This window comes from Orbicella faveolata, unplaced genomic scaffold (assembly GCF_042242905.1).
Source record: "Orbicella faveolata isolate gen_17 unplaced genomic scaffold, um_ofav_v1 contig_46, whole genome shotgun sequence".
Classification (NCBI taxonomy): domain Eukaryota; kingdom Metazoa; phylum Cnidaria; class Anthozoa; order Scleractinia; family Merulinidae; genus Orbicella; species Orbicella faveolata.
The window spans coordinates 956,566-977,500 of NW_028301576.1; the positions used below are offsets into that span (position 1 = coordinate 956,566).

At 41.3% G+C, this 20,935-nt stretch overlaps 1 protein-coding gene and 2 pseudogenes across 2 annotated transcripts in view; 1 reads left to right on the forward strand and 2 right to left on the reverse strand.

Annotated features, from left to right (window-relative positions):
- The first annotated feature begins 8 nt into the window (after positions 1–8).
- LOC110046605 (uncharacterized) lies at positions 9–3,880 on the forward strand (annotated as a pseudogene). Its single transcript, XR_016203641.1, has 2 exons — positions 9–654; positions 885–3,880. The product of XR_016203641.1 is annotated as an uncharacterized LOC110046605 (transcript).
- An 817-nt stretch (positions 3,881–4,697) lies between these two features.
- LOC110068008 (zinc finger SWIM domain-containing protein 8-like) overlaps positions 4,698–20,935 on the reverse strand; it is a 16,738-nt gene continuing 500 nt past the window's right edge. The window contains exons 1-10 of the mRNA XM_020775370.2: positions 20,890–20,935; positions 17,244–17,527; positions 16,103–16,184; positions 15,789–15,963; positions 14,976–15,382; positions 14,284–14,470; positions 13,188–13,590; positions 12,072–12,354; positions 8,411–8,720; positions 4,698–7,921 (exon numbers count right to left, since the gene is read on the reverse strand). The exon at positions 20,890–20,935 is cut by the window's right edge and continues 500 nt beyond it. Of these exons, the coding sequence (XP_020631029.2) occupies positions 5,056–7,921; positions 8,411–8,720; positions 12,072–12,354; positions 13,188–13,590; positions 14,284–14,470; positions 14,976–15,382; positions 15,789–15,963; positions 16,103–16,184; positions 17,244–17,527; positions 20,890–20,935 (5,043 nt within the window). The 3' untranslated portion in view covers positions 4,698–5,055. The remainder of the gene's footprint in view (positions 7,922–8,410; positions 8,721–12,071; positions 12,355–13,187; positions 13,591–14,283; positions 14,471–14,975; positions 15,383–15,788; positions 15,964–16,102; positions 16,185–17,243; positions 17,528–20,889) is intronic.
- LOC149097845 (uncharacterized) lies at positions 19,148–20,883 on the reverse strand (annotated as a pseudogene).

Here is a 20,935-nt window from a genome sequence, read left to right on the forward strand (position 1 = left end):
CCACGTCAGCGAGGCACTTTATTGGACGAGGTGATCTATAAAAATCGCGTTACCATGGCAACGGGAATGATAACTTTTGTTTTTCTCTTGTTTACTACCTCTTGAATCCCCAGGAAAGCGCGAAAATCGAACCACTGTCAAATAGGGCATTCTCTGTTACCTCTTACATGAAGTGGGGTATTGCCAATTGCATTATGGTATAGAATTTTAGCTGTGGGAGCATTGGAGGTCGGAGTATAGACATATAGGAACATTTTTGGTTGAATATGGCTGGGAAAAGGCATAGAAGTCGTTTCAGAAAAACACGGAAAGGAAAAGGGTTTAGTGGGGTTCCTTCGTACGCAAAATCGGTGGAAAAACCAGTGTTGGAAGAGGATGAAATTGCTCGCTCAAAACCGGAGATGCCCCACGAGAGTCTCGAGGAGTTATTGGAAACAAGTGACATGGAAGGCTCAGACACGGAGCTTGATCAACCGGAGAGTGCATTTAGAAAGAAGATGAAGCTGTACAACTCCGAAGATGACAGTTCTGAAAGCTCAGAAAGCGAAACAGAAACTAAGAAAACTAAATTAGTGGAGGCAGAGGATGGTTACAGACTGGTCCATTTGAAGAACTTATCTTCAGTCCTTTCCAATGTGCACAGATGCGAGGAAGGTGAGTAAAGCAACATGAAACTTGTAGGACAGTTTATTAAACCAAATGTGTTTGAAATTGAAATTATAAATATAAATGTATGTAAGCAAATTTTATATATTTTAAAAATTATTGTGCATTAGTATTGTGGGAGCAGTGGGTATAGGGGGTATATGACAATAAAATTTTTGGTTGCTTTTACATTTTTGAAGAATGTATCTGTTTTTCAAATACACTATAATTGGTTTTAGGGAATCTGACTATTGAAGAGAACACTGGTAGGCGTGCAGGGCTGATGTCTGATCTTTCCATATGCTGTGATGGTTGTGATGAAGACACCACATTACACACCTCAGTCAACATCTCCAAAAGAGGAAAGTCATTTGACGTAAACAGAAGGGCTGTCTACCACTCAATTGAGACTGGTTGTGGTTACGAAGGACTTGCATCATTCTGCAGTATTATGAACATGCCATGTCTGTCTAAGAGGGCCTATTACAAGCAGGTGGAGACTATTTTAGATGTCTTAGAAAGTGTGACCAAAGAAGAACTCTTGAGTGCAGGCCAGAAGCCTCGAAAGCTTATCACGGAGGAGAATGGAGAGTCTGATACTGGAAATGTTATAGATGCGGCAGTAAGTTTTGATGGCACGTGGGCCAAAAGGGGCTTCACCTCATTGACAGGTGTGGTTTTTGTGGTTTCAGTGGACACAGGTGAGGTACTAGATTACCATGTTTTGTCAAAAGCATGTCAAAAGTGTGCATTGAAGAAAAGTCAGTGTGAAGACGACAATGAGCGATTTGAAGAGTGGAGAAGAGAACATTTGGCATCTGGGGAATGCGATATAAATTTTAAAGGGAGTTCACCAGCAATGGAAGCTGAGGGAGCTGAAATTCTGTGGAAGAGATCCATAGAGCTGCATAACATTCGGTACAAATGGATGGTATCAGATGGGGACAGTAAAGCATTCAATGCTGTTGAGAATTTGTAGAGCAGTGATTGCAAAGTTGTAAAGCTTGACTGTGTAGGCCATGTCCAAAAGAGGATGGGAAAACACCTCCTGAACCTAAAATCTCGAACAAAAGGAAAACTTGAGGATGGAAAGCCCATTGGTGGTCATGGCCGGCTGACTGAAGGCAAGATAAAACAACTTCAAAAGTATTATGGCTTGGCTATCCGTCAAAACACTCTCTCAAATGCAAATCCCTCAGAAAGGGAAGTAGATGTTGCTGTGTATGCAATGAAAAAGAACATTGTTGCCATACTACATCACAGTGTCAAATCAGACAATCCTACAAAGCAACATAGATTCTGTCCAGTGGGAGAGAACTCATGGTGCAAGTGGCAACAGGACCAGGCAACAGGCACAAAAACATACAAAGGGGATGACTGTTTGCCAGTGGTGTTTTTGGAACTGTTGAAACCAACATTTCTTACTCTCAGTGACTCCAAGCTTCTTGAGAGATGTGTAAGGGGAACAACCCAAAACCCCAATGAGTGCATTAACTCAATGGTTTGGGTCAGGTGCCCGAAACATAAGCACCATGGAGCCAAAGTGGTGCGCTGTGCAGCTGCATCTGCAGTATGTCACTTCCATAAAGGAGCAGAAAGCAGAAAGAAAATTATGGAAAGACTTTCTATTCCACATGGGTCCTATACAAGCAGCTTAATACACATAAAGGACAAGAAGAGACTTTGTAAGGCTGATAGCCAGGCAACAACAAAAGAGAAGAAGCGTTGCCAGGGCCTATCACTTGTTCGCACAAGGCGGGAAGAAGCCCTCCATGAGATGGAGGGCATCACTTATGAGGCCGGCGGCTTTTAATTTACTTCCCCAGACTCAAATAATGAGAACATGTACTGTTTGACACTTATTGGGAACACAGTTCGATTGATACTGTCTTTTATTTGTGTTTATTGACTTTAAAGCACTATTTCTTAAAATGTCGATATTCCGCCTTTGAGCAAAGATATCTCAAGATTGATTTGAGATATTGAGCTGAAATTTTCAAGGTAATACTTCTTAGTGTGTTGATGGTAATAAGCGATGGATTTTGTGGTAGGAGTTAAAGTAGAGAAATTGTTGAGCATCAAAAATTCAAATTTTACCTAATTTTGATCTTGTAACTTGATACTATTGCTTTTTTGTGCAAATTTACAACTGAGCAAATCCCATCGCTTATTACCACTAACAGTATGTATTCTGTAAGATAATATGAAAAACACACAGTTTTCTGTAGCCCAGAATGAGATATCTTTGCTCAACTACACATCAGTCATGCACAGCAGGCGGCAGTTTGACCAGCCCATGTCACGTGATACATGCAAGGGGTGTCACTAAAACAGGAAATTTTATAATCTTTGATTAAATAGCTTTCCAATGATATATAGTTGTCTGTGGTTTGGAATTATATCCTGACTGGTATAAGAGTTCAAAAAAGTTGCATTTTTTCAGGTATACCCCCGCCTTAAGTGAGGTAAATTTTATTTGATAAGTAGGTTGAAAGGGAACTGGCAGTCGAAGGGCTGAAGTGGACCTACTATACACAAAATTTAAAATTTTACAAACTCGAAAGATATTAGAAATTAATAATAGAAATTGAGTGGAACGAGAAACGTTCAGGAAAAAGTTTCGGAAATCAAGGAATACGTTTGCGGTGCACCTTCTTTGATAGAATTTCCGAAATTAGATGCCAGTTTCAGCCTCCCTATCGAGCGTGAGGTCACGAGGACGCGCGCGCGCGCAAAACAAAACAAAACAAAACAAAACAAAACAAAACAAAACAAACAAACAAACAAACAAAAAACAGTAATGGCGGGCGAAGCATCTCAAGCATATCAATGCTCAGCTTTTGGTTTTCTGTCTCAAGAGTTCACTCTTGACCTTCAGCATCAATGCAATTTGTTTTCTGGCAAAAAGCTCGCTCTCCAGCCGTTTTGTAGCCTGCGAGCAGGCTCACCTTTGAGTCGCACGCGCGAGCGGCGAAGAGCAAAGCGATCCGGAGGGAAGGAGTCTGGTGAAGAGGTGCCAAGAAAGTCATTTTCTCATCTCGCGGCGTCGCCGCTCGATTTCGCACTCGCAGCTACGCCGCGCGCGCTTGTGCTCCACAACGTTAGCCTGCTCGCAGGCTAGCCGTTTTGTGATCCGGCGTTCCTTGCCCCCCACATCTACATCTACATTATGGGGGTCTTGCAAATGGAGGCATGCCCCCATCACTGCAAGACATTAAATTAAAAAAAATAAAAAGCAGGGTTGGGGCTGGGGGTAAAAAACCTTAAAAATATATAATAAAATATGTACATAATTTAAAAAGATTACTAAGAAAAATTTAATTAAGATTAAAAAATTACAACCCACACGTTGGGAAGAGGATCAACAACGGCTGGAAATCGAGCAAGCATCCGTCCGGATGCTTGCCAGTTGAAATTCATCCTGTGTGCATTAATTATTTCTTGCGTCCAGCCGCTCGTTTTCCCCCGAGAAAAGGCAGCACTTTTTAGTTCGAAGAATTCATTTACACAGTTTAAACTCCTCCATATAAAGCACCGATACGCAGCCAGAAGTATTACATCGCGAATGTTGCTAGGGAGAATAGTACAACTTATCGTTTCAGAATCATCAACACCTAGCGGCATGCACACAACTGAAAGCGACATGAATTTATTTAAGTTTAGAAGATATCCGTCTATTTAGACTCTATAAGGAGAGATTGAAGCTTTCGTATTTATCATTAAGATGTACTTCTTTGATTGAAATTAAATGTTTACGTGTAAAACAGTTTTGTATGAAATGTTTATCTGTCAAGAAAAAGGGCGTGCGAAACGAGAAATAAATAAACTGACTGTTTTTTTCCAAATCTCGAACCACTTTGCGCCCAATTGCCGTTCTTCGGGGTCTTCGCTTTTTCGCCTACTTTTCGACGTCTAGATTTTTTCCTCGCCAATTCGCCTGTGCCTCGCCTCCATTACCTGCCCTAGGTATCCTCCAAAAGTGGGTTATCACAAAAATAACACGAACGGCCAAAGGGGCTATACCTAATAATAAAACAAAGCTCAACCCGCAATTCCGGTTTCCACTTTATTTCACACAAGACAAAATGTCAACAATAACAAAGACAACAATGAACACTCTTCACATAAGAGATTTAGTCTAAGTTCAGTTGACTGCGCTACGAAAATCGAAGGCATTGTAAAGCTAACAACCCGTTACAGTCTCCCTGACAATGAGAATAAAACAGAGCGAGGGTTAGTATAGATATCGTGTTACTCGTGATTGTCCAAGGGCCATTACGCTTGGTCTTCGAAATTTCTCATTATCCAAAGTTAATTTATTCTTTTGTTTATGTCCTCCACCAGTGCCAAGCTTTGACTTCGTTGCCGAGCAAATTCCGAGAAGTATTCAATCATCTTCGTAGCAATACACTACGCCTTCGCCAGTCCGGACATGATCATTTGCCAAAGTTCTTTCTTCTTAGAATGACCCCATCGAATACTCTGCAAGAGTTCATTAAACTGTGTCATTCCGCCCGGTGCCATGCAAAAGGCTCCCCGTGCGTGTCTCAGGAGTTCCACAAACTCATCATACTCGCTCTGGGAAATGTTTATCAAGTTATAATGGATACACTGTGCGTACATTGTTAGACTCTTCTGTACTAAGGGACTAATAGTTGGTGAACGCAGATTCGCGGCGAGCTGAGCTGGGTTGGAGCGAGCCATGTGTCTGGCGGCCTCCAGCGCAAGGTCGTGCAGAACGAATGGGCTAACTACTGCATTTAACGCGGCTACGCAAAACCTCTGAAGATGCGAAGTACCGAGTTTGGCAGACAGGCTGCACAACCATCTAATGTCTTCACTGCAGCTGGGATTACGGGAAAACTTCACGCTTGGGCGGTCATCTGAAGTGCGCCTGGATAAGAACTCCAGTGCCAACATACCAACTCTGTATGCACTGTTCAGATAGTACGAGACTTGTGTTCCTTGCTGCGCTGGTGTGATGCGATTTAAATGCTGGTTAGAACTTGAACTCGCACTTGTGGTTTGATACGGGGGTGGAGTGAGGCCGGCATACGCTCCCGATAATGAAAATTGAGTCCCTGGCAAGGATCGCGAGAAAGGGTATGAATAATGCGACTGTGAACCGGACCGGTAGCTTGAGGACCCCCCTGATAAATAAGCCGGATAGTGCCCCATCATCTGATGGACTTGCTGGTGCATTTGCTGCTGAACATATTGCTCGGGCGTGGTGTACAGGGGGGGAGGTATTGATGAGTAACTGCAAGGTATGGTGAACTGTGGTATCTGAGGCACGAAGGGGCTGAGTGGAGGAGACTGGCTCGAAGAGGCTGAAGGTTGAGACGATCTACTCAACACACTTCTGTTTCTTGATTCGCTTTTAGCTGGCCTTGCGGCTGTGCCACTGTTGGTCTGGTTTCTTTCGTGAAGGTGGAACCAATGTTTGGCAACATCAAAGAGAACTTCGGGGTACACACCACCACCCCGAGCGGCGCTTTCAACGGCCTGGCAAGCTTGGTCCAACAACTGCGGATCCTCCTCGCGACACTGAGACAGAACACGCTGAATTTCGCCCGGATTTAAAGTGGTAGCCATGTGAAGACATGACAGGCCAAGCTCAGCTGCAGCACGCACCATGGCACGGTCATTTGACCTAGAAGCTCGATCAGCGATAGATGCCACTTCAGAAGGCGTTAGGTTCCCTTCCCAGTGTTCCAGGAGAAGGGCTATTGCCTGATGACCAATCTCCATGGCTTGACCTGAGATCCAGGAAACATGCGATGAGTACGTTCGTGACAGCCAGTTGGGGGATGTTCGATTGTGGAGTCCCAAGGCAAAGAGGCCAATTTCAAATGCACACAACTGCAGTACTCTATGAGGTCCAGCTTGAGTGTCGCTGCTCGCTGTCTGGGTAAACACGGATGTGCTGTTGCTTCCCCCAGCTTTACTCAGCACAGTCTTGGCAAGCTCGAACATGAAATGCGCCTCAGCCTCGGTAGCCTGATAAAGAGCAGACTTGCCGCCTCTCTTCTTCCTTCGTCCACGTGTCCTGTTACGGCGGCGGCTTCTGTCAGTATCATCAGCACTTGCGCTGGTGCTTCCTCTGGCTCCTGATTCACTGGATTGTTCTTCTATTGCCTCTAATGGTGCTGCTGCAGCATCAGCTGCTTCTCCTTCATTGTAATGTTGATCATCACGGCCAGGGGAGACAGATGCTGAACTGCCACTTTCAACGACCACATTCAGGGAACCTGACATCCCTTCATCATCAGCAGCAACTGAAGGTGAAATATGAACATCATGCGTTTCGCCTGAATCCACCGAAGTATTTGCCGTCCCTGAAGAATTAGCCATCTCCTGTTGAGAATCCTCGAAGTCAGCTTCAATATCCGACACATCTCCTTCAGATGAGAGATCCTGACCGGCAGGGATTTTACCAGTGATAAGAACTGGCCTGTCGCCAGAAGCGCAAGTAACGTTCACGGTCTCCGAGGTACCTGGTAAGGTGTTTCTTGTTATCTTGTTGCTACAATCTGAAGTTTCATTCAAACGTGGTACGTTAGCAATTAATCCAGCCGCAGTAGGGGATTGGAGATTTGGACGAATGCTTTCTGTCAGGACTAATGGCGGAAGATCGCCACAGACGAGAGGGACATCTCCAGCTGGAGAACAGCGTTGTGGAACATTTTCAATTGGGTCACGGACTTGTGGAACATCTCCAGCCGGACCACATACTGGTGGTACACTCTCGACTGTACCAGTAGCACGTAGGACACGATCAACAACTGCAGTAATGTGTGGTTCCTTATCTAACATGCTAGATTGGTTATCCCGAGTGCATACCTTCACACCAATGTCACCTTGGACAGGCTCTGCATCACTGGCATTGGCGGCATCTTGTTTTGGGACGGACATTAATAAGTCATTCGGGACAATCACATTAGGCAAATCCTGCCTCGGGTCAGGAACAGCAGTTTTACCTTCAGCAGGGTCATTTAGTTGAAGAGCGTGAACATACGGAACAGCAGTACGCATGCCTTTCACAAGATCGGTTTGATGACCATCCACCACCCGGACGGGAATTGGAACTGAATCTGTGTCTACTCCGCTTGAACTTCCGCTCTCATCATCCATCGATACAACATCTGCAGCCAGTCTTTGAGGCGGAGGTCTGGCATTCCCTCCACGTGCTTTACATCTGTCTACTACTGAACTACTGTCTTTGCTGCTGCTGTCTGTGCCACTGTCACTAGTACTGGAGGAATTTTGGCCATTGCTGGAGAACAATAACAACAAGAAGAAAAAGCAATTAGGAAATACTCAACACAATAAGTAGAGTATATGTAATTTAAGCATTATCATCGCTAGCTGTTACTTGGATTGGTTCACTAGGCTTCTCAGAAAGCTTTATGATAAGCAAATTTGAGATTATCGAAGTAAGCAAAAAACAAACAAAGCAAAGAGACCTCAAGGTGAACAACTGTGACAACTGAAACACGTTCCTAGGACTTTATTCTTTATTTCTTCATTCGCTGTATATTTTAACCAATGCCACAAGAACCAGCCAGCAGACAGCCACCAAACTACAATCATCATGAACGGCAACAAGACACAAGAACGCGTTATCAATTTAAAGCTCTGCGTTGTGCTTTCAAAGGTTTCAGATATTCCGGAAATGTCACTATCCAACCCCTGAAACAGGCAGTATTTCTCATGAATATGCAAATAAAATGTCAATACCCAACTACACCAGCAATACGTCTACCTTGCTCTGCGGCTGGGTAGCCCTAAGCTAGCTCTGGTCTTCACAGCACCGCCGTTGCTGGACGCCTCGCTTTCCTCACTCTTGTTCTCCTGTGAATCAGACCTTTCGACTTTCTTCTTGTCTTGCTTCACTCCAGTACTGTTTGGTAAGTTATATCGGTTCTTGTCCAACAGAACATCCATGACTTGGCGAATCCTGGAGGTATCATCTCTGCAGTGAAGGAGAAGTGCTAGTGCCAAGTCTCCTCTCTGTTTTCTTGTACCCTCACACAACATGGGGTACTGGTTCTCTAAAACATTTCCTTTCATCCCTGGTGAAGAAAGGCGTTTGCCGAAGACTCAGTTAATAATCAAGGAATTTAGCACATTGTTGTAACCCTTGTGATGATTACCTAAAATACCTACCTAAAATATTTACAACTACTAATGGCCTAAATTCTTTAAGTTACCAGTCCCTGTTTGTTCGAAGGGTGGATACTGCTATCGACCGGATAAATCACTATCCAGTAGATAAATTTTAACATAACAAACCACGCTATCCACTGGATAGTGATTTACTCGGTGGATAGCGCTATCCACCTTTCGAACAACCCGGACCAGGCGGCCAAATCCTGGAACACTTTCCGCAAATTAATTTTGTCCTGTGATACAGTGAAACTTCTATTAAGCGGACCTTCCCAAGTACCCGCTTAATAGAGGGTGTCCCCTTAATACAGGTTTATAACAATTGCGCAATGTGAAGGTGAATTAATCAACATGACACGAGCGTGGGACAAAGAAAAATTCTGAGTCCCCGACAGGAATCGAACCCATGACCTCCCGAACACCGGGCGGGCGCTCTATCCACTGAGCTACGAGAACTCATGGAGAGCAAGGTCATTTAACTGAGTTCATATATGATAGGTGTCCTGCATACTGCTAGGATCAACGCTATCGAATTCATCGTGAGTAGTGATAATTGCGCAATGTTTGTTAACAATTAACATTCAACGGTTCTTCTGTACTGTAATAGAGTTTCAGGTTGTTAACTAAGCTATCCAGAGTTCAAGTTCATCAGCTTTCATTACCAACTTTAATTTATTTGTAATAATGCCCTTTCAATACAGCAACGATAATACGGATACATTTAATCGTCTATGAAATCGACTGTTTCAAGGACGTAATCCAATGCCACATTGAGAATTCAGTTCGGTGTCCGTTTAATAGAGGTTTTTAACAATAGAAATTAGCCAAATACAATTTGTTTTAGTTTCTGCGTCCGCTTAATGGAGGTGTCCGTTGAATAGGGGTTTGTTATAAGGGGAAACAAGACGTTAATTTCGGGACCAGGCAAAGTGTCCGCTTGATAGGGGGTGTCAGCTTAATTGGGGGTCCGCTTAATGGAGGTTTCACTGTATTGCACAAATTTATATAGCAACTTTATTATAACTTTTCTTTCATTAGTTCGAATTTCTAACATTAAGTAGCTCGAAGAAATATTAGAAGCAATGCTACTCTGTAAATTCGAGGGTAAATAAAGTTGATGATTAACTGCAACGAGTTTCTAAGAGAGCCTGAATATCTCTTGTAACAAACTTGATGCCCTTCTCTTTGAGCTTCTTTGAATGATGTAGGTTTACACAGATCCGTGTATTGTAGTGACTTTGCTGGGTTTTTACTCGGTTTTAAATCTCAATTCCGCAGCAACGTCCATTTACACAGACGATTAAATAACAACAGACCAATTTCTCTTCTACCAGTTTTATCAAAAGTGTGTGAAAAGGTCGTACATAATCAATTCACTTCTTACTTGCATTTAAACGACAGGTTAACAAAGACCCAAAGCGGCAACAAAAAATGGCACTCAACCGAAACATCTGTCATAGAAACAACCGACACTATTCTTAAAGCGATAGACCAGAAGATGTTGACTTCGGTAGTGTTCTTAGACATGAGTAAGGCATTCGACAGTGTCAACCACGAAACCCTAATTTTGAAGCTGCGAGATGTAGGCGCCTCAGACCCAGTTATCCAGTGGTTTGGTAGCTACCTTAATGATAGACGACAAGTGGTTCGAATCCATTCAACATTGTCAGAGCCCTTGCCCATAGTCTGTGGCGTTCCGCAGGGAAGTATACTGGGACCACTTTTATTTAGCATTTACACAAATGATCTTTCTTCAGCACCACAGAACTGCAGCGTCCAGAGCTATGTGGACGACACTAAGCTAGTTATATCCTTCAAAATGAAAGATACTGTAAACGCCTTTGCTGACTTAAGAGTTGATTTGCATAGAATAGGCCAATGGTGTTCCAACAACCATTTATTGTTGAACCCAAGCAAAACTAAACTCATGGTGTTTGGCAGCAGGCAAATGCATTCCAGACTGGACACTCCCAGCCTCACCTTCATGGGAAGAGAACTCGTACCGGAGCACACCGCTAAAGATCTTGGGGTGATTTTGGACAAGAACCTGACCTATGACGAACACATTACCAAAACTGTCTCCTCCTGTATGTCTTGTCTCGGTCAAATAAGCCGCACAAAGCATGTTTTTGACAAATGCACCCTACTATCTATTATAAATACTTTAGTTTTTAGTAAACTTTTTTATTGTTCGAACGTGTGGGCGAATACATCAAAAAGTAATATAAATAAATTACAAGGTATTCAGAACTTTGCCGCTCGAATCGCGACCAGTACACACAAATATGATCACATCACACCAGTTTTAAAAGAGCTTAAATGGCTACCAGTCGCGACTCAGTTATATTTCAGGAGCGCTATCATGGCCTACAAATGTCTAACATCTCGTGTGCCGGAGTATCTGTCTTCCCAGTTCAGTAAGCGAGGAGAAATAAGCGGACGTGCCACAAGAAGTTCACAAATGCTGAACATTCCTCTTTTTAAGTCTGCCAGTGGTCAGAGAACGTTCTACTACAGAACAGTCAGTATCTGGAACTCCATGGATAGCTCTCTAAAAACTCTCGAGAAAGTATCTGCTTTTAAGTTTTATCTTAAACGTCAACTTATTAAGGATTTTATAGATTCCTAATTCTAGTTAATTAATCTTAATGAATCTTAGAGTTTTTAAGTAGTTTTAAATTATTATTGTATTGTCTTTGAAAAGCCTCTAAAGGGAAAGTCAATAAAGTATGTATGTATGTATGTATGTACGATTTTTGGTGCAATTTTTGTCATACCGTAATTTCCACCGTGATGTTTTTTGCACTCGCGCTCACTCGTGTTGCAACCAACTGCAATTTCAGCGCGATTTGAACACGATATTGCTAGAGTGTCTATGGAACGTGAAAAAATGAACATAAATTTTATATCAGAGCATCTATAAACGTCTTATCAACAAGAAGTGTATTTTCGTCGTAAGTTGGAAACCACAGCTGGTTTACACGCGCGATCTGGAGGTCCAACACTGGCGCGAAATTCGTAGTGGAGATCGGGACAAAAACGGTATCAAAAATCGCTCGTGCAAATATGCCTTGAAATCAACCTACATCGTAGATAACATGTCACAGTTATGAAACTCAAACGTCCCTTACGACGCTCGTATCTCCTTGACTATTCCATTTCCTTACTATGAGTAGTACAACGAGTGCAAACTCACAAATCTTCATCATAAATCACAAACTCCCAATTAATCATTTCTCTTATTTACAATACTGCACCTATAGCATGGAGAGCAGCTTGGAATCCTAGCTCCTCGTCCTCTTTAGTGGTGGTGCAAAGTTTCCCTGTCACCTGTCGCTTGGTTTGTGTTCCACCATTACTTGGGCACAGCACATCAAAGATGAATGTGGCTAACATGATAGGCAGTACAGCTTCACCCCGCTTCAGTTGCCCACGATACAGGAGCTCAGCTTTCTCCCTAACAACTGCTAGTTCAGCTGGGCCAAGAGGAAGTTTCTTAAGCAAGCTAACCAGATCTGATTCTTGATTTGAAAGTTTTACCTGCAACATTGCATATAAGATACTTGTCAGACTGACTGCTATGTGATGGAATGACTGTTTATATGAAAGTCTTTTATTCCACACACGCTTATCAACATAAGGTCGGCCAACCAAAGATTTGCAAGTTCACTGTCACTGCAGTGCTAGCATCATTCTTCAGTGGAAATTTGCTCTCTTGTCTTCAATGTGACCTCGACTGAAGTTAAGTTCCCCTTGAGCTCAAACAACCTGGATTTAAATTTTACTATTGTAAGTAACTATAGGTTTTTTTTTAGTGTTTTCTTCTAATTTAACTCGTTCTTGTTATGTCCCCGTATTAGTAGGGGAGTTTTTCCCCAGCTAGGTGGTTGATGACATTCTTAATAAAGTTTCTATCTATCTATGGGTTGAGCTTAATTATTAATGTTTGTCTTGCATGAGGTAGCGTGGAGTATTATTATTCAACCCAGATCGCATTTTAGTCCATCGCAAGTTACAGAAGCCCTGACAGACACTGGCAGCATTTGATACTCCTTCCCTGGTGGAGGGAGGCACTGAGAGAGTACAAGACCTTGCCCAAGAACACAACACTATGACTCTAACCATGGATCGACCCTGGTCTGAAGTCCAACCTGGTACTCATCACAAAATTTCAATGCAAAAAAGAACAGTCTTCCCATCAGGGGTTCAATTAACATTTTTAGCAGGACGGCAACTGTTTTTCACAGGAGGTAAAGCTTATGGAAAGAAAACCTTTCCTCTAGATGGTCAAACCAGGTGGGCAAAGTCATCCTCACAACCGGTGAATTTGTCCAGTGCCTAGCCCAACCCCTGCTTCCCATTCTGGTTATTACCTCCAACGCCTTACTCCTGGCCGGCTGCCTTGGCATCTCCAGACCCAGCATACCGACTCTAAAAGCCAAGTGATGGCAGTGCAGGTCCTCTGTGAGCACATTACAGAGAAAAGCAGCTTTTAACAAAATAGTACTTGTGAATGAACTTGGGCCTGGACCTCTGTTACTGTTTTTTGTACCATCAGAATGTGCTGAAATGTTCAAGTTACTCCCATCACTTAGAATCTTCTCTGCGAGTTTCATGGCTAGTTTGCCGGCAATGGTGTGGTACCCATGAAGATGTAGAGCCTCAGTTCGAGCACAAAGCACCTCCAAATCTTCATCGACGTCGTGTGCAGGGATGGGAGAGGATTCTAAAGTGCTGCTAGTGTTTTCTTCACTTACATCTTGGCTGCCTCCCACGCTACAGAAAAATTAACAAACCCTTACTTCATTTTATACTGGCTGAAATACCTTAAATCACAAAAACAACTATCAAACGTACCTCTATAAACCCTAGTATCTCAATTTTATTCACCATCGATACAAGTATTAATGTTGCACAAAACTGAACCGAGAACTCATGACCAGGTTCCCTATTAAATCTACATGTAAAAATCCAATACAGTTCAATTTCTCAATCTGTATATATATTTATTGTATGCACCACTCAATAATATTCAAATATGATTTGCATAAGCAATCATATACACTACATGTGATATTTAAAAATTCCACCAAAACTGCACTGGCCTCCAGGTGAGTGCTATTTAAAAGAATTTTCTAATATCACAAGTAGTGTAAATTCCTTAATTATCATTTACACCAAGGGTTTCATTAAGGGCCAGGCACCTGGCAAATTGACCATCTGTGAGGACAAGTTTGCCTGCCTGGTTTGATCATCTAGTGGAAAGTTTTTTCTTATCAAGAAGTTCAGTTTAAAAAGTCTTGCCCGCCTGTGAAAACCAGTTGCCCACCTGTTGAAAACCTTTAAGTTAATGAAACCTCTGCTGTTCAACACTTTAAATCTTATAAACATTTATATCAATCACAATAAATGTATTTTATCAGTCATATAGTAAACAAAATAATGAGAAGACAAGGAAGCTACACAAACCTTTCAAGAGGTCCCATGCTGTTTTCAACAAGCACAGTCTCTGGAGAGTCTGCGCTTGATGTATTCTCTTCTAGAACTATCCCTGGCTGAAGATTTTTCCAGTCAAGTGAACAAGCCTCTATGGCAGGGCAGAAACCAGGGAAGCATGACATTGCTGTTGATGGAATCACATGACTGGTGCCTCTTCCTGGCAAGTGGAAGGTATACAGAATGAGTACACTGAATGGAATTCAGGGATGGATGGATTGACAGACAGGTGGACAAAGAGACGGACAAAATAATGATTAAGTGATCAAATAATAAAATGAACATAGAAATCAACCGTAATGAATCAATGAATAAGTTGACCGATTAAAATTTGAAAGACGTTTCCAGACTGAAGGGGAAAAATATCGCACTCAGGTGAGTTAATAATTAGGAGTCAATATGCTTCAGCAGCCTGACAGATTGGAAAGATATTTAGTAACACATTGAAAAGTCATGATTGCTAAAATTTACTCCTCCATGCAAATTGTAGTGCAGTCAGGCTAGGAGATGTCTCCACCTGATTTTGGAGTGTTAAAAACAGGCTGGTTGATTAATGTGGCTACCTGCCCAGTAGCAGTTGATTCAGTCCCCAATGCATAATACACAAATGTTTCAAATCACTATGAAGTGGTCGGTAGATAATTATGTTTCATTCTAGTTCACACCTGTCCTGCCTTTGTCTACCGCTTTTTGGTGCCACTCTTGCAACTGACTCTTAATCTCCTCTCGCTCCTCATCTGTCAGTTTGGGATTGAGTGCTGCCAGTCTCCACAAGGTCACAAGCTCATCACAGAATCCAGCACAAGCATGCTTAGTGGCTTCTGTGCTTGCAGCATTAGTATTACCCCTGTAACTATTGCCATGGCTATGAGATGATGAATTGCCGGCGGCTTGACTGCGACTGTCAAACCACCAAATCAACACCTGATCGTTGGCCAGACATTCTTCAGTGATAATGGTTAGAAGGTTCACGGCATTCATATCACCTCTACGGAACAGTTCACGGACTATGGACAGCAGGTTCCACATTCCTTCTGGTTCCCGACCTCGTAAAGGCCTGAGATGATTTGACCTGCATGTGATGACAGACTTGATCAAGAATTAAAAAAACTGGTGCATTTAAGAAAACATGAGGACTAGTTCATCACCTTGTAGATACTGGTTAAATGGATAATTACAAAAACAAAAATTTTCAAATCTAAAGTTCAAAAAGAAGGCAATACCAATCTGTATAGAGGAATCAGTTTATATTTTCTAGTAGCCTTGTATTTTTGGTTATTTCTATTTATAAAGGCTACCAAAATATGTATTTATAACCTAGATAATGAGTGGGATACAACAGAATCAGATCACTTCTCAGTCTTTTGATAAACACCAGTTACCACTTAAAAAGCCTTTCTGACAGTAGCTTGGGTGCAAATGTACTACTTTCTTTGAAATCTGTAAATTACGTTGGCACATGTGTTCAACGGTCTTACCATTCAGCTGCTGTAGGAGGAGCAGTGTTAGCTAAATACAGAGCATTCACATCACTAAACACTAAAGGACTCGGACCACAAAATCTCACTAGCATCTTCTTGATATTTTCATGGAGTGCACTTTCATCCAGGCACCATTTTGAGTGATCAGCAGCTGATGGTCCTGCAGTTGGATCTAATGAAACACAGCAAATTGTACAGTAATCTGTAACAAATTTTCTGAAGACATTGTTTGAAATATACGTCAGCCTGTAAATAAACTGGCTCTGAAACGGAAGTAGGGTCATGCAGTTGTTACTATGACAAGCTCTCACCTGGAGCTCCTGATACAGAGTTGATAGCAGATTCTTGTGATGATAGTAACTCATCTAGGAGTCTTTGTGCAGTAGGAAGAAGCTATATGTAATTAAATGAAGCAAAACCAAAACTATTAAAGGCTTTTTTGTCCACTACAACTATAATTCTACTGAAAACTCCTTCCTGGCAATGTTTCTTTAAGCATAAAAAAATAAAGCATTTTTCCTCAGTATTCTCTTACAGTGGATACCAGTTTCAAACACACAAGGCATTTAAGAAAAGTAAATTAGTCTTAAAAAACCTTTTTTCTGCATTGGTGGAAAGAAAAACACTAATCAATTATTAAGACATTAACTGTGGTCTTGACATTAACTGCCATAGTGAGTTTGTAAAACTGACATTTTCATCATTTGCTATGAGAAAGGGCTGATGCTTGAAATGCCAACTTGACAATTAATCAATGATTAGATCACTCAAATTATCTACTACGTATATGTAGTATACTGCCATATTTATCAGTGTTTGAAAACAGAAATTATAACATTTGCAACTGATGTATCCAACTTAAGGATGCAAAAGAAATAGATAGTACTAAGTAAACAGTAACTAGCCACAAATAGGAACCAACATTTTTTTCAAGTCAGCCTACATACAATAATAAATAAATAGTACCTTTATTTAAGTGTCAAATGTTATAACTAATTTACATAGCGGAGGTGGCTACACAAATACTTTAGCACGGATAGAATCCGTTTGCACATTCAAACTCAGTGTTAATTGTTTGATGTAAAGCATCTCGTTGACAAGACAATCGCCGAAACGTCGGGAGATTATATCGTTTGTTTTTACTTGTCAAATGTATTTAGCACTATTAAATGTGCTAATTGGGGACACTGTAAATAAATAAACAAATATTTCAAATATAACATATTAAACTATTAAGAATCCCAACTGGTTGGAGGCTGACCAGTTGGCTATTTACACAACACGGTCGAGGTGTTGTACTTGGGGATACCGAGAACAATCCAGATAGTGGTAGGGTGGAGGATTTGAACCAGGGACCTCCAGATTTCAAATCCAGCCCCCTCAACCACTCAGTCACACTGCGTCCACAAGTAGGATCTTATACATGTAATGACTGACCATGAGCATCCTTACCTGCTGAGGCAGTTCACTGATAAGATACTGAGCAAACTTCTGTAGCTGATCTCGCCTTAGACGTGACAGATATTCTGACAGGGGAGCTCTAAGACACACCAGGTGTGGAAAGTGTATTCTGAAGAGGCATAAAGCAATTACGTGGGAACACCATGTCACAGTTTGATCACAGGTACAGTTACAAGATGTGATGCGTCCTCTGTCAAAAGTGACAGCAACATTAAAGGTTCCTTTGCTTTGGCAAATACCATGAGGTTGGTGGACTGCGGCACTTAGATGAAAACCTGCAAGTGAAAAGAGATGCTGTGAACAATACCACTCAAAAGTAAGTTACGTGTACCACCTTGTCTTGTAAAACACACCACACTATTGTGTATGGCCCATCTGCCTGATAAACCATTCAGGATGTTACTTACTTCTGATTTTCCTCAAGTGTTTTCTGAAGTACATGTACTGTAATTTGGTTGTTTCAAGTTGTGGGTAGATATTTTGAGGAAATACCAGGGTAAAACAGTAAGAAACTTTACATGTAAATATACTGTAACTCTCTGTACCTTGCACAAATGTTACAAAGGCAATCAGGATAATGTCAAGTGAGCGAAATACAAGTTGCTCATTTGTTTATTGTACATTAAAGGTTGGTAACAAGATCTTTCTCATGCTTCAAAAACACACTTGTGACAAGTAAAGAATACTGCTTTGTTTCCACTATAAATGTGAGAGGCAGTGATGAGGGCAACTTTGAAAACGGGTCTACCTAACAGAAACTGTAGTTCTTGAGGACGTTTTTTGATTCCCTCTTTTTCAGTCGGGTAAGGGGGTGGGGTGGGGGGATATTCCAAAGAAAGACCTCTTTAAAACCTACATCCGCTACACCAGAAAACAGTCTGAGAAGTCCTTTGTACTGACAATTAAAAGGAATGTATAGTCCAATGTTATCATGAAATCACTAAAATGCCAATTGAAAATGAAAAATAACAGATAATTATTTTAGCAGTATCCCCCTGGGCCGGGTTGTTTGAAGTTGGATAAATGGTAACCCAGGATTATAAAAGACGATAAAGGGTTTAATTACTCTTGATGAAAGTGTTTTCTGAAACTGGAGGACTGAAAACATAGAGATTTTTTTAAAACCCAGACACAGTTTGGAGGGGTAGACAAAGAACTAATTGTGATGTCATCACTTCCTATGTCAGCAGATTGTTCTGATAAACAACTACCCCAGGAGAGACAGAGCTTTCCATAGGTGTGTCCATTTTGAAAATTTACTAAATGCTGACAGAGCTACTGTAATGGAAAAACAAATGTTCAATTATTGATGCAAAATTGCTGGTAAAATTGGCCATTACCCCCATAATTGATCAATGTCTCTTTTGTCAGTCTTTTGAACAGTCAGTACCAAAACTTTTGCAGCTGATAGAAAGGATGTAAAGAGTACAAGATAGCGAGGAAAGAAAGAGAGAGAAAAAAAAGTAAAGGAAAAGGCAGGACAAAAGTCGCAATGCATCAGCGGAAAAAAAAAAGGCCAAATTTTGGCTTATGTGCATGCGCTAAAGTAAAACATTGCTCATTAGACTATAGAAACTAGTTGAAAATCTAGATGAAATGTAAAATGTTGCATTTCTAGCAAAAGTTTGTACAATTTAACAACACTGCATGTCAAAAAACCATTTGACAGTAAAAAATACCGCTTTTTTGAAGCAAAATCAAGCATGAAATTAGTATAGGTAATCGCATGGGGCAGAGTAAAATTAAGGATTAATATCACGTGTGTTTTCAGAAGTTGCTGAAAACACAAGTGATATTAATCCTTAATTTTACAAGGACACATTGCAATTACTTGTCAATGAAACAGAGGGAAAAATTACTGAATTTCTGAATGCGCTCTTGAGTAATCGGTCAGGAAGCCATTTAAAAACACAGGAATGAGCTGAATGAAATTTTATTTTTGCACAAAGATACCAGGACATTGACTACCAGGCCTGCTAACAAACTTTCAATTTTGAAAATATAAAGTTAGTGCTTTTTTAAACAAAGTTAAAATGTTCAAGACACTTTCAGATCACTCAGAATCTGATTCTTTGACGAAGAAACATTAATTTTGTATCCTCGCCTTATATCACTTGTGCTCTTCTGAACGGCATCATTCCTGGCAACGTTCAAAGTGACGATGCAGTGACTGAAATTGTAAACATGGCTGGGAGCACACAAAGATGCAGTGGAATTTGCAGGATAAAGTTGACTTAAAGCATCTCTTGAAGGACCAGGCCCAGTGTTGTCAATGGCTCGTGAAATAATCTGCTGCTCTCGTTCGTCAAGCCATAATCGTCAAGCCCGTTGTCAGACGTGTGGCCTGTGATATTCGTTATTTCACACTTCAGGATACCAGAACTTTTCAGTTTCTTTACCACCGTTTTTCGTGCACTATGGTTGGTCAAATTCTTCTCAGGACACAGATCCTTAAGCAGTGAGTTCTTTTTCATGTTTTTCCTGATTGTGTTTATGGTGTTCTTTCCTATTGGGGTTTTCTTGTACCAAACGCTTGAAACCGACTTGTCGATGACAGTGAGGTAAAACGGACCGCTTTTCTTCATTTCGCTTGGTTACTTTCCCAGATATCGTTTGAACAACATCACGGGACACCTTTCCTCATTCCCTGTGGCAAACATTTTGGGGATGATTAGTCTGGTTTTCACCCTAAGTCCTCCCTGTCTCGTCTTAGTTGGACCTTCCGCAAAAGTTAGAAATTCGTTTCCTTCATCATCGCATTGTAAAGTGAAATCTTCAACTTTCATTTGGTGGTGTTCTTGTGGTGTTCTAGGCCAAAGTGCTGAGTGAGCATGAGTTCATGGAGTTCCTCCTCCAAGCTGGCTGTACTGCCAGAGGACTTATTCCTCTTCTTTAGTCAAACTTCTGGATCGGTTTGGTCACTTTCCTTTGCCCTGCTCTCCCTGCTCTCGCAGTTTCCTGGCCTTCCCTTCCAGGACTTTTCTGGAGTTAAGAAACTCCCTATCTCGGATGATGGACTTTGGATAGGCTTTTGATTTTAGATATCTCTCCAGTGATGACTGCATTACTTTCAGGCAGTCGGGCTCGTAGTCGTCCCCATTTTCTTTTCGTAACTCAGCATAAAACTGCGACAGTTTTTGGTCGAGGACATCGCAATTGTACTCTTCTAAATTTGCTCAGAAGTTTCTTTCATTCACCCACTTTTTGAAAATGTTCTTCCAGTACTCCATGCTTTTCCTGGTGTTTTTGTCAATCATGAACAAGTAATTTTGCCCTCTTCACAAGCAAAATTAATAAAAAAAATACCCTCTTCATTAACCAATCAGCATTCAGTAATTTTGCCCTCTATTTTATTAAAGGGTTAAGAGCCCCATTCAATTACATTGTAGATCTAAATATGAAATCAAAATTCATACTGACCCAGGATTAGCTTTATGAGGCTTTCAGATACCAGGCCCTAGATCTTAACAATTAATACTCTTATTTTGTCACTGGGTGATTTTGCTGTTAGTATAAGAAAGTCTGGAATGATTTTAAGCTTCCATGTAATTTTATTAAACTTCTTTGTATATCATAGCAGGCTAATCGTCCCACAGTACTGACTGAAGACGAATCAAACCGTGTTGCTTATACTTACCAATCTGTAGGGCGTCCTTCACCGCCTGCACTTTGAGAAGTTGCTC